Source organism: Rhopilema esculentum, chromosome 10 (genome assembly GCF_057945365.1).
Source record: "Rhopilema esculentum isolate cy_ngs chromosome 10, ASM5794536v1, whole genome shotgun sequence".
Taxonomy (NCBI): Eukaryota; Metazoa; Cnidaria; class Scyphozoa; order Rhizostomeae; family Rhizostomatidae; genus Rhopilema; species Rhopilema esculentum.
In genome coordinates this window covers 9,970,148-9,983,251 of record NC_142824.1, presented here as the reverse complement: position 1 = coordinate 9,983,251, position 13,104 = coordinate 9,970,148, and the positions used below count along the sequence as shown (strand labels likewise).

General features: G+C 34.6%; 2 protein-coding genes across 2 annotated transcripts; both read right to left on the bottom strand.

Moving 5' to 3' along the window:
- Window positions 1–77: 77 nt before the first annotated feature.
- On the bottom strand, window positions 78–6,288 carry LOC135694594 (ras-related protein Rab-4B). The gene is made up of 7 exons (XM_065213410.2): window positions 5,894–6,288; window positions 5,366–5,446; window positions 4,216–4,330; window positions 3,772–3,834; window positions 2,208–2,362; window positions 2,012–2,107; window positions 78–1,257 (listed from the first exon to the last, which is right to left on the bottom strand). Exons 1-7 carry the CDS (start codon window positions 5,907–5,909, stop codon window positions 1,151–1,153), a joined length of 633 nt encoding a protein of 210 aa, XP_065069482.1. The 5' UTR covers window positions 5,910–6,288; the 3' UTR covers window positions 78–1,150.
- A 2,359-nt stretch (window positions 6,289–8,647) lies between these two features.
- LOC135694603 (multiple coagulation factor deficiency protein 2 homolog) lies at window positions 8,648–13,065 on the bottom strand. Its single transcript, XM_065213422.2, has 2 exons — window positions 11,175–13,065; window positions 8,648–9,876 (listed from the first exon to the last, which is right to left on the bottom strand). The coding sequence occupies exons 1-2, from the start codon at window positions 11,315–11,317 to the stop codon at window positions 9,564–9,566; spliced, it is 456 nt and encodes a 151-aa protein (XP_065069494.1). The 5' UTR covers window positions 11,318–13,065; the 3' UTR covers window positions 8,648–9,563.
- Window positions 13,066–13,104: the final 39 nt, after the last annotated feature.

The following is a 13,104-nucleotide window of genomic DNA, read 5'->3' as shown; positions in this document are numbered from 1 at the left end:
AGTAAAATTTCAAAACATCTTAAAGACCTCAACAAACCCATAATACTGGCAGTCAGGTAGCCCAAAAATACATATAATGAAAGCTTTTGTCAATGCTAAAACAATTTCTGATAATTAGAACCTGCAAAATCACAATGAGGAATTAATTGTAAGATGGCTATGCAACATCTTTGACTTGGGTACCATACATCCATAATAATAAATTTACCCTTAAAACTACTGTTTTTGACTTGCTGTTTAAACTTTTAAGAAAAAGCATGCTTTATGTCACTCCAATCATAATTAAATAAAAGCATAATAATTCAGCAAGTTTTTACACATTGAAAACTTATCAGCTATGATAGCAATTACATCACCTATGGCAGGCATTTCCAGTATACAAACTGCTTTTTGGGGGTCTATATGGCCATATCTTTGCACTCAGTACAGGCTTAAATAACCTTAGTTTGGTAACAGATAATAAGAATCAAATAGAACAGCTGACAAAAGGTTAAAGTGCTTAGAAAAAATGGTTGACTTGTGCTTTTGAATCACAATAGACTCTCCTATCTCTTACCTGTTCAAAAAATGGTTGGAAAATATGCCTTATCAAAAACAGGGGGAAAACATTAGTTCTTAAGTTATGTGCTGCCTAATTTATCAGACATATAAGTTTGGGATCACAAAGAGATGATTCTGTTAGGATGACCCTTTACCTAGTAAATAAATTCAAATTAAATGTTGATACAGAATGCTGCAATTACTAATTTCAAACATTACAGAGTGCTGCTTCTTTCAAGGCTACTTATTAACAACCTGTACTACTTTTTATCAAATAAACCTGGTTATATAAAAACGTTCTTGTCAATGTATGATTTGGCTGAAAAAGTAATGATAAAAGCTATGACAGATATGCTATTACCAATATAGTATTTCAGTATCCATCTCAACGAAGTCATAAATGTTAGAATCTGCATACAACAAAGGGGTGTGCTATCAATTAAACATAATTCTAAAATCACTAATAAGGAACTAAGTGATCAAAATGCTTGTTAACAATTCAGCCTTTCTTGTTTGGTTTATGTACACACATCAAAAGCATGTTGAGTTTAATGTGTTGCAAAAGATTGTAGAATAAATTCCCCTTTCAATGCCCAATGCTGCAAACATCCTAACATGCACAAGCAGGTTTTTCCTCATTTCTTGGCTGAATCGTCCGTCTGATTGATGAATTTCCATATTGAATACCAGAGCCCATTTTCTCAGGATCAAGCTCACCTGCATTCAAAGTTATTTTGTATGAGATCACAAAAAGTGGTTTAAAGAAAAGAAAATATTAAAATATTCTTATATCAATAATACTTAATTCAATATCTCTATTTTTTGAACTCTTTTTTTAATTATCATGGAGATTATTTCATAAGAAATGTTGAGGCCGTGGCTATCAAACGTTTAGACACCGTCAGGTGAGATGTGACTTACAATTTCCATAAATATGTACGTTATAAATGTTTTCTTTGGAAAAGTTTAAAGTAACCACCAAAACCATAAACAAATTAATTCATTGATACAGTGCAGGAGCCAGATATTTAGCCCTTTTGGTTCAATAGCCATTGTAAATGCCCTATTCTGCCATAGGCAATTTGGGTATGGCTTTTGTACTAGCTGCCCAGGTTTCCTAAAAAACTTGCATATCTGACCCTATGTAAGTAACCCTTATTTCTACTTCATCAACTGAATTAATAAGATAAAAAACATTTTGACACAAAAAGACTCAGCATTATATTAATAACAATGTGTATTTATTAATAACAATATGTAATGGCAGTATTTCTTGATACTCAGCATTATATTAATAACAATGTGTACAAACGCTACCCCTAGCTAAACTCATTCTCTCAATTTCACTGGTGCTTTTTAAAAATGAATTTAAGTTATACCAAGTTCATTAAACATAAAAACTCAACATATTCAAAGCTTTACACCAACATAAATTTATAAGAAATATACAGAGCCAAAGTTGTACACATACCACTTTCAATCTTGTTGAGAATAACCCTTGAGCACTTCAGAAAGGACTCCTCTACATTCTCTCCAGTCATGGCACTAGTTTCCAAAAACATCAGTTCTAAAATTAACGGTGTGAGATGTTAGAAAATGCAAGAGCTCTATCTGATAAGAGCTTTGTAAGTCAATGTAAGAAAATAATCATGTATAAGATAAAGTACCATTTTCTTGGGCGAATCTGCTAGCTTCCAAGAATGTCACTTCTCTCTCTGCATCCAAGTCTTTCTTGTTCCCAACAAGAATTATCACAATATTTGGGCTGGCTAGTGTCCTGGCATCTGTCAACCAGGTAGTCAGACTGTTGTATGTTTCACGACTGAAAAAATGGAACAATATTTGAAAATAATCAATTCTAAAGGAAATGAATGCTAGGTTATATTAGGGAGTTGGTAAATTTGAGACATGTTTGAGATGTACAATAATCATGTAGTCAGAAACATTTGCACTTGCAGTCAGAAACATCAACCATGGTTAAGCCAAGTTGCACTCCTGTATAAAACTTTAGGGGCTTCTGTTACTGTAGTAGATACTTCTTCAAACAAGGATTCTTGCTGAAACTCTCACATACAGTGAACACATTCTGATGAATATATGAACAGGATTCTTGCTTCAATGATAAAAAGTTACAGAAGTGAAGTTTCCTGAAACTCTGCTTATTACCTCCAAAGATTAAGATTTTGGGCAGTTTATCAAATATTCTTATGTGAACTTTTAAATTGTCTACTTGTTAGTAGTAATTGTGCTTGTTACAGACCTTACTATTAAGAGGCAACATCTATTACTTTTGACAAAATTGGTTCTTCTATATCTTGTCAACTTATTAGTTTTCTTGGGTAGGGATTGCAATTCTTTATCTTCATCAAGTGCATGAAGAAAAGGATGAAATTCTATGAAACACCTTATCACAAAATCTGGGCTTGGAGGTGTGAGCAAGGCCTATTAGTTTTTATAAAACTACCTGTTTCATTAGCACTGGAAATTGCAGATGTCAGTTATTTTCAATATCTTCAGAGAATCTGGGCATGAAAAAGGACACTTCCTACCCTTGTACTTTTTTTAATAATCAAAAGTTTAGAAACAACAAGGTTGATGTATGATACTGTGGCATTTGTAGCAAGAAAGACGCAGGGTCACCGAATCCTCACTAGAAATGCCACTTACAGTGTTCTAAGACATAACAACGGTAAATTAACAATAAAAGAAAAGGTTAAATACATATACACGCTTAATCAAGACAAAGAAAAAAAAAACAAACAAAGGAGGAAAAAGTGGGGTTAGGCTGCTGTTTTTCCAGAAAGTTTAATTGAGATGTCCAGTAGTTTTAATGAAAGAAATAGTTGCTTCTAGGATGATTCTGTTTGCAGAGTGTTTCCATTTGGGTTCCCATATAACAACAAATGACAGAGATCCTTTGATTTCATGCTAGCAACATCATATCCGACATCCGAGACTTGACCAAGGAGAGCTTGGTGCTGAGCTGTAAACTGGGAGCAGTGCAGAAGGTAATGCTCATTATCTTCCCACATCTAACAAACTTAGCATATATTCTGTGTTTATGCTTAATAGCAGTTTTTAATTCCCTCTTCATCCATGGTGGATCTTTATCATCAAATTTTACAACTTTGTTAGGGATATACTCTGAAAAATGTCAGATAGAGCATTTGTAAATATTTCTACCTTTTCAGTAGGATTGATAAGCACAGGAAACAAATATGAACAGCTTACCTGGCTATATCATAGACCAGCAAAGCTCCTGCTGCCCCTCTATAATAACTTCTTGTGACAGATCTTTAAAAAAATATCCCAGAAAATTGAAAATTTAAGTGGCATCCAATGGGCTTTTAAACATGCCTGTTCCTCATTGACCTTGAGAATGCTTCTAATAGAGGATTCTCGTGCTTCAACTTACAATGATTTTTTTCATTTTTATTGTTTTGCAAACATTTTTATATAGATATAATTAAACATGAGGCAAAAGAAAATCCTTGAGTTACTAGTTAATTTGGATCGGTGTATATTTAGAAAGCTATATATAGCAAATTTTTTTTATCAATTCAACTTTAAATAAAATTGCACACATACATATTTCATGTATTTTAGAATCAAATGATATCACATGAATCATGACTGTAAACATTCACTATAAAGTATAAGATCTCAATTAAGTACCTGAATCTTTCTTGTCCTGCAGTGTCCCATATTTGCAATTTCACTGATTTTCCACCAACATTAACAATTTTGGATCCAAATTCAACACCAATAGTGTGGTGGGAATCTTGTTTGACTGAGTAAAAGTTATAAAGTTATAAACACACTAATAGACAATCAAATACAACTAACAACATGGCTTCAAGGCAGTGGTGGGCACAGCTCCAGGAAAGTACACGGATCATAATGCCAGGCGCTGAGCAAAATTGTGCAAAGCATTTCTATAATTATATACTCTCAGAAAAGGGGGAAAGGTCCTTTTCACTATATTGGACAATAACACCTAAGGTGTATAAATTTCCCCAACATTTTTCATTGATGTCAAAATGTTACGGACCTGCCTACCTCTTTACCCCAAACAAGGGAATAAGGTTTATTTGTAAACATGGTTAAGATTCTGGCAGCAAACAGCTGATGTGGGCCTGTGGCTTGCCCCCTAAAAGGATGGACAGCTGAATTGGCTAGAGGCTTCTAGAAAGTGACACACACTGAATGGGACACAACCACTCATCAATAGAGATTTTGGGAGAATCTTAAGGCCACGTTTTCAGAAAGTGCAGCAACAGCCCCCTCCTCGAAATCCCCTCCTTGCATACATCACAGCTACAAAATAGTTAGAGCTATGAATCAGCTGATCCAAAACTACAAAGACCACAGCCATGGACTTGCATTTCCTCGAAATATAAGCAATTCCTCAGCAATAGAGTATTCTTATAATAAGTTTGTGGTTAATTATGAATCACATCATCTATTAACTAGAAAGTTATGCCCCCCTCCAATTGCAACACGTATCTCGAACCAATGGTGCGGCTTTTAACCAATTAGTGCTTTCTAATTTATCAAATGACTGAAAAATGAGATGAGAATAAAATCTCTCTCATTCTTCCTTTCTCTCCTGCTTGAAAACATCACACAAATAATATATCTAAATATGCATTGATATCTTTTTCTTTTTGTAAAAATCAATCTAAGCCGTCAGCATCGCTTCCCATGCAAAGTTATGAAAAGATGGTATTTCAGTGACAAAAGCTTCATTTTAAGTGACCAATTCAAAGTTAGAACTGTGAAACAAATAAGACTTTATGTATGATATTATTCCTCTAATGCTTACATTTTCCTTCCATAAACTGGTGGAGTATACAAGACTTCCCAACTCCTGCACTTCCAATTATTAAAAATTTGAACAGATAGTCTGTAAAAAGAGAATAAAAATAAACATTTTTATGATGTGATATTACGTGACAAATTTAATAATAAAACTTCAGTAAATCTAAATAATAAACTCCAGTAACGTATGAAAACCATAGGAATTGACTTTTAGTCAAAGCAACTCAAAAATATTCAAGATATACTCGTAATTAAATGCAGAAATTTTTATAATGGCCTGAAATATTGGACTTTACAACAAGAAAACAATTAGTGAAACCAGTTTCCTGTTTTGCATGACTTTTAAGAGATCACATACGACAGCCTGAAAAAATTTGCTAGATATTGAAAAAATCGTGCGAACACCGAAAATCCTAGTGTGTTTATTTATATAATAAATATTATTAAAATACAGTTCAAAATTCTGGAGACACTTCACACTTCGAACAAATCTGATGCCAAATATTTTTATATACAGGCCATAACAACTCACCATACGTTTCTCCCATCCTTGCCAGACTTTATAACCAACCAGTTTACCGTATTTTTGTTTCTTTGAAATGATCACTGAACACAAAGATAACTTTCACGCTGTATGAAATTTGAGCTCATTTGCTACTGTAAACCGAGATCCAGCGTCAGATTTACAGCGTAAAAAGGAAGCCAGCACGGTAGGGCCTAAGTAGGTAGTCCTCTGTGTCAAATAACTTTCTTCGCTTCGCTTCGATTCTTCATAACTTCATACTAGTGGAAAAATCTTCTTGGGACATATATACCTCGCAACTTACGGAAAGGCAGTTTCCTTGAGATCCGGTTATAAATGGCGTTCAGAATAAGCAGCAGAATAACCCCGACATGAAATTATTTGTAACTAAGAATAGCTGCGCACGCATGTATACTCAGGATAACTCTGAGATGACAATTAATTGTTATAGAGGCAGGGGGTGTAGAGCTTGGAGAACAAGGGGGCACCCGAAAATTCCTCTAAAGCAACAGCACAATAGCAAGATGTGAGGTATGTTTCTTTTGGAATTTTGCCTCCTAGCAAAATATCTTCTGCTACAGGGCTGTCGGAAGTGGGTGGGCTTGGAGGCTTTAATTTTCACCACAGTGATTTGAATAGGGAACATCAAATAAACCCACCACTCCTCTTTATCTAACCCCCTGGGGGTAATGTCTGGCCTTCAGCGCCCACCCTCGGTGCCCCCTGATGAGGGAATTCTACACACAGACTCAGGGACGAAAATAAGTTGCTAATTTTGGAGGGGCGTGGAAGGATGAAAATTCCAACTTTAAGTGAGAAATTTTTGATGCGACCAGTAAATCTACTGTACCCACCAAATTGATATTTGTAAATAGCCCGAACACCATAGTTCTATTTTCTTTATAATTACCAAAACCTTACTCAACAAATAGCCTAAAACATAAAAGCCTAGATCTCTAAATTTTGATCACCATGAAACAAAAATTTAAACTTACTGTAAGCAGTAAAGCAACAATCAAGCAAAACCAGTATTAAATATACTTAATGATTAGTAGTATTCTTTCAGATCGATTGATCAATTTTATCTAAATTGATCAATTGATCAATTGATGCAGATCTATGTATCTAAAATACATTTTTTTCACGATATAAACGCACCCAGAATTCGAGCCTTTTATTTTTGTTCTTGATCGAAGAAAACTACTAACACTTTTCAGATGACCAAATGCCTTTTCGTTCTTTACAATTGAAATGATGATTTGAGAGCAAACTTGTGCATATGCCTGATTCGAAAGATGAAACACTCTTCTTTGATCAAATACTTCTACTGCAATTTTGCAATGTTTTCTTGCTTCACAGCAGTTTTGTCATAGGAATTTATGATAATGAGTCAAGGACGTTAACAAATGACAGGGGGAGTTTAGCATAAACTCGTTTTTTATAAGAAGCGTTGAGAATTTTTAGTACTGAAAGATTCTCAATCTTTTATTGAATTAACTACTCGTAGTTTCTTAAAAAACTCCCACTCTAATATTTTCTGATCAATGCGGGTATTATTATTCCAAACTGTAAAGTTTCAAGTTTCTTATCCGGAAATTCACCTTGCCTCTTCGTAATTTGATTTAACTCCCGTCAGAAAGAAAGCAAACGGGGCAATTGTGCAATTTGGATCCAGTGGAGACGGGATTCACAATAGATAACGATTAATGGATAAGTCAGATTCAGCCTGTGAATTTTGATGTTTAGAATTTTTACATTTGAAATAAAAAACTTTTTAAAATATAAAATTCATAAGTTTGGACTTATGAAAAAAATTTCAAGTCAACCGTTAAGTTTTCCAACTGTAACTGGATTTTCCAAACTTTGGGGGGGCGTTACGCCCCCCACGCCCCCCTATTATTTACGTGCCTGCACAGACTTATTTTCAATTTTACACAGGTAAGTAACAAATCAGTAAATGGGAAAAGGCTTTCCTATCCTTGTATACTGAGGGCATAGATGTACGCTTTTTCGTTTAGGAAGTGGCTCTCCGTACATAGGAAGCAATTCTTAATGTCTGAGAGACAAGTTTTTATATTTTCTTCCGCAACATATCCACCAAACTTTAGCTACCCCAAGCAACTACATCCTCCAAAAGGTTATAATATTTCTATCATCACTGTTTTCTAAATCTTAAATTTGAAATAAAGCCTTCCACGAACAAGGTCAAATATATAGCTGTTCCTGTTTCTATCACAAGAAAAGTAAAGTGCGAAAGTTTGTATTTCCATCAGGGAAATGGCGAATGGGGGTGTGTTAGGACATTTGAACAATATCACGTGACACACCATTACACTGTGATTGCATCATCGTTTGCAAATAGAAACTTTTCTGCATTACGTACATGTTGTTTCAGGTTTGGGTAAAGGTTACAAAAGGAATGATTCCATATGTTGGATAAGTCTTGTCGTAAGTTATTTTGTGCTTGTAGGAATCTTACCATTGTTTAGTCGAATTTTCTGTTTTATTGTTACTATACAAGGTTTACTGAATCGTTACCCTCCCATGTTTCCCACGAAGCTTCTTTTTCAAAACAGATCGTGCAAAGGACTATAGGGTTAGGAAAATGTGTCTTTTGAAAATTTAGTGTCCATCCTTGAGACTGTCCTTGAGACTGTCCTTGAGACTTAAGCAAAAAGTATTCAAATTCGTTGAACACTTTTAAAAATTGATTTGTTGTGTACATGAGATAGGTTTTACCAAAAAACCATGTCAAAAACTGAGTATTCAAGATTGATTTATTATTCATCCAAAAAATTTGTAGAAGTGATAAATAAACACAAAAAATAAGAAATTCCAAACGCAGAAAATAGGTTGATTGAAAATAATGACTCTAAGAAGTAGGCTTGTCCCCCGTCAAAATTTTTCTAAAGTTATCCTTTGGCATAGATCTTTGTGTATTAGTCTATATGGTGTATAAGTCGACCTGTCATTTGGTTGACCAATACAGTTCCAAAAAATGGGCAACCTGAAATGTTATCATAAAAAATTCAAACGCTTCCAGGGAATGACCAAGACTGAGAAAACCCAGTGTTTCAAAGTTATAACATCCATTGTCGTCCGTTACAGTCAGACCAAAACGACTAAAGCTTTTTTCCGGCTTACTTCAACATCGGGTTTTTTTATTTCTTTACTACTTATCACATTAAATAGCCATGCAGCATTGCCTTTAGCGTCAATATAGTATAAAATCCTTGACGGTGTCTTTAATATTGGGCATTCTACATGATTTTGCAAAAGAGAAGACACATTCATAACGAAATGATAATATCGAAAGTACATGGAAGCTTTCAAAAGCCAGGTTTTGCAAAAATGGTTGTTTGATGAACTTACGGGGCATACTTTAATACATGTGTGTAAAATTCTGGGCCAAATTGTAATTCTCCAAAGCAGAATTTAAGGTAACCAGTAATGTGTAATTTAAGGTAAAATTGCTTTCTATCTTCATTAAAAGTATCATAAAAACATTTATTATTTTAAATTAATGTCAATATGAAAAGGCAGTTTCTACCGAATCTGTTCTATCTCTCTCTGGCTAGAGCGTATCAACGCCGTTTGGTTTCCAAATACACGAAATTTCTTAGCAAAATATAAATGAATTTTAAAACCCTTAATCAATAGTTCTCAATGTATAACCTAATTATTCAGCTGCTGCTTCTTCTCTTTTTTGCGACTCAATAAATTCTGGATAATCTATATATCCATCGATATTTAAATCATCTTCCTCTAAAATCTGGTCCACCATGCTTGCTAATTCTTCTTCGCTGTATTCCTCTGCATGTTCGCCCGTCTCTTCGTCGTGATAATGGCTCATTGCGTTCGCCAGTTCTATTCCATCTAGTTTATCATTGTTATCATAGTCATGCACTTTGAAATAGTGAAATTGTAAATTATCGTCGCTAAGATTTTCTTCTTTGACGTCAGTGAATTCTTGCAAGTGCTCCTTAATATGTCTGTAAGAGAAATCATAACCACATTTTCAAATTAAATTGCAACTAATCAGTTCAACTCTGCATCCAATATTGTTGATTGTTGAAAATTTATGATCAGTAAACAGTATGAATGTATTAGTGTATTGTTAAATGTAAGTAAGGACGGCTTTAGCCCCTATCATTAAATAAGGAAAATGTCTCCAAAAATTCTTCTCTAAAAAAACTTCCCTTTGCTCAAGGAAATAAGAGGCATTGAACAGAGAATGGGGGAACAGAGGGTCACAAAAAGTAACATATCTGATATTAAAATTAACATATCTGACTATTCATCAGGAAACATGGATTTTATTATAGATTGGAAGAGGTTGCTAATAAATGTTCACTATAGTTAAAGCTAAGAGCGGAAATTGTTTAATGTAAGATTGAAATTACTTTTAGGAAAATTAGGGAGGTGATTGCTAAAGCCCTCTTCACTCTCTACTCCCGCTATTCCTGCTACTGTTAGCTACTTTTTTGTGAAAAAGAGGTCTGCATTTATGTATACGTCGTTTGGAATGAATATGTCAATGTCTCCAAAATACTTTAGTGGAATCATGCTATTACGAACTCAGCTAGTTACGATACTCTCGCTATTACGAACTACAATTCTATTTCCTTTGAATTTATCTTGTATCTAACGAAGCCCCCAGGAAAGCAAACTATTACGAACTTTATTCTTGGTATCTACGAAATTGGCAATAGCGGGATTCTACTACACTACAGATCAAAGGACGCTGTGGAGTACCAGCTAGTACCCTCATGTTTTTACCGTTGGTACCATCATTGTGACCAACAGAATGTTTAACAATCACATGTCGTACCTGACCGAGCAGTAAATTGAAGATTTAAAGATCAAAATGGCCATTTCACCAAACAAATTTAAAGAGCAAAATCTTAATTCTATGAAATAAGTTGTCATGCCAGTTTTATAAAAAAGTGCTATCTTAATTGTGTGTTGCTCAATAGCGATTGATATTTATATATTTATAACCCAAATGGGATTCTTTTGCACTTCGAAAATCGAGCTAGAAAACTTCCATTTGATCAACTCTCTAAATCAAAGGGGTTTTCAGTATCAATGAAAACCTTTAATGAAAATATCATTAATGCACCTGGCTTTTTAAAACTGTGATTTAATGACCGATAGCCACATGGTTGTATTAGCAAGATATTATTTAGTTTTAACTAATTGAGGGGAGCAATTATGAAATGGATAATTTCAACATCTAAAATTGAACTTTTTTCTACAGATTCGATAAAGGAATAAAAATTATACATACTCTTTGTTGTGAATATGCTTCGAATCGTGAACTGGGGCCTTCCTTTGGTTGTTTTGATTATGATGTTGGCCTTTATTTTCATGACAACTTACTCCGACGAGCAGCGATGTAACCACAATGCAAGAAATAATAAAATTTTCCATTTCTACGTAGCAAAAGTCTAGGTACTAGAGATCAGATAGATTCTAATAGTTCTCGACGTTCTCTTTCATCTGTTGACCATTTAAAGAAGAGTGAGACCAACACCCATCTGTCGATCACTGATCTCTTCTTGACGAGAAAATAATACGAATTATATAGCACAAGATTTCAGTTAGAAAACAAGCTTTTTATTCGCCTAACGAACATTGATCTTCCGCTGATCAAAATGGCAGAATTCTTTTAACAGGTGGTCGAAAAATTCCACATGTCTTTTGTTTCACGTCGACACAGCTGCGCATGTCCAAACTGTGCGATAATCAGAACAAGCAAAGTCTTTTATGGAACAAAGAAATTAGATTGAGGAGTATTGGTCATAAATAACAAAAACCTGCTAAAACGTTCAAGCACTTCATGAGGTCCTTTCAAAGATCTATAGAACACAGATTCTGGGGCCTGCTTCTTATGAACAGAGAAAAATTATCGTGAAGAAGATCTCGCCGTCGCCGATCGTTACCTCGCTTAATGTTTACGCCTTTTGCGATTCTTGAAAAAACCGATCACTGCGATTGTCTGCAATCATTCCGTTAGCTGAATTTTTGACGTGATTAATTTCTTGTGAACCTGTGATTCATGAAAATGCCAATCAGCGGCCTCAAAAGTAGCAACATTATCGAAAGTATTGCAAGTTAACAGCTACCGCAATGAGTGGGATGGCCCACCGGGACTCGGGAAATTTCCCGGTAGGCCCCTTGAAACTTTTCATGCGGGCCCCTTGGATTTTTCTTCCTTTTAAGCTTTTATCATTTGTTACATCAGATTTGTGAGAAAAAACAATTGAAGTAAGGCCCCACGCTGCCTCCGCGACACTAATTTCCAACATTTTATAAGTGATAACAATAAGAAACAATCGGCATCATAATGGCGGCCCCTAAAAATTGATTTCCCGGCCCATAAGAATTCCCATCACGCCCCTGGCTACCACTTAACTGCATAACATACTTAACTGTTACAAGCCTGAACTACCGTTTGCTCTAAGATTAGTGGGCCTAAATGAGCTTATGGAGCAGTTTGTGTAACGATTATGGTTACTAAAAATAAGTTAATAATAAAGATGATATGATTGACGATTTTGATTGATTGTGTCAAAGAGTTTGGAACGATGCACAACGCTACATTCAGCCATCTTTGCACGCTCTCTCTCGTGATACCCTATGACAAAACATTATCCCTGTTCAGCGTTACATACCGATTTATTTACTCTCTCCTGAGTATTATGCACGATGTATTCTTTTGAAGTTACTTTACAGCAAAATACCAACCAAGCAACATTCATAATGGGAGAGGCTATTTCTTTTCAAAGCAAGGAGATTCGTACAACTGAAATTTTACCCTAAACAATGTCACACGAAAAGTTTGTCTTGGAATGTTTTCTTCTTCATTTCATTTACAAACATTTTGATCATTTGCTTAGCAATCTTTCTTTTAAAAAATAGTCAATTTATCCTGCAATTTTATCTCACAACATATTTCTACTATTGCAAGTTGAACAAGCCTATTTCTGATTCAACTTGTTTTTGGAAGCATGTTGAAAATACTATACTGTATCCAAACTTGGTAGAATATTTTTGGTCTGACTTCATCATTTTTAAATGAGCTTTGGGCACATAAATAAATATTAATTAATTGTTGTTTAAAGCAAGACTTCAAAATGGTTTGAAAAATTAACTCATGAGGAGGAAACTAATTCAATAGCAATTCTTGGCAAACTTTAGGTAAAAATCGGCCAAAC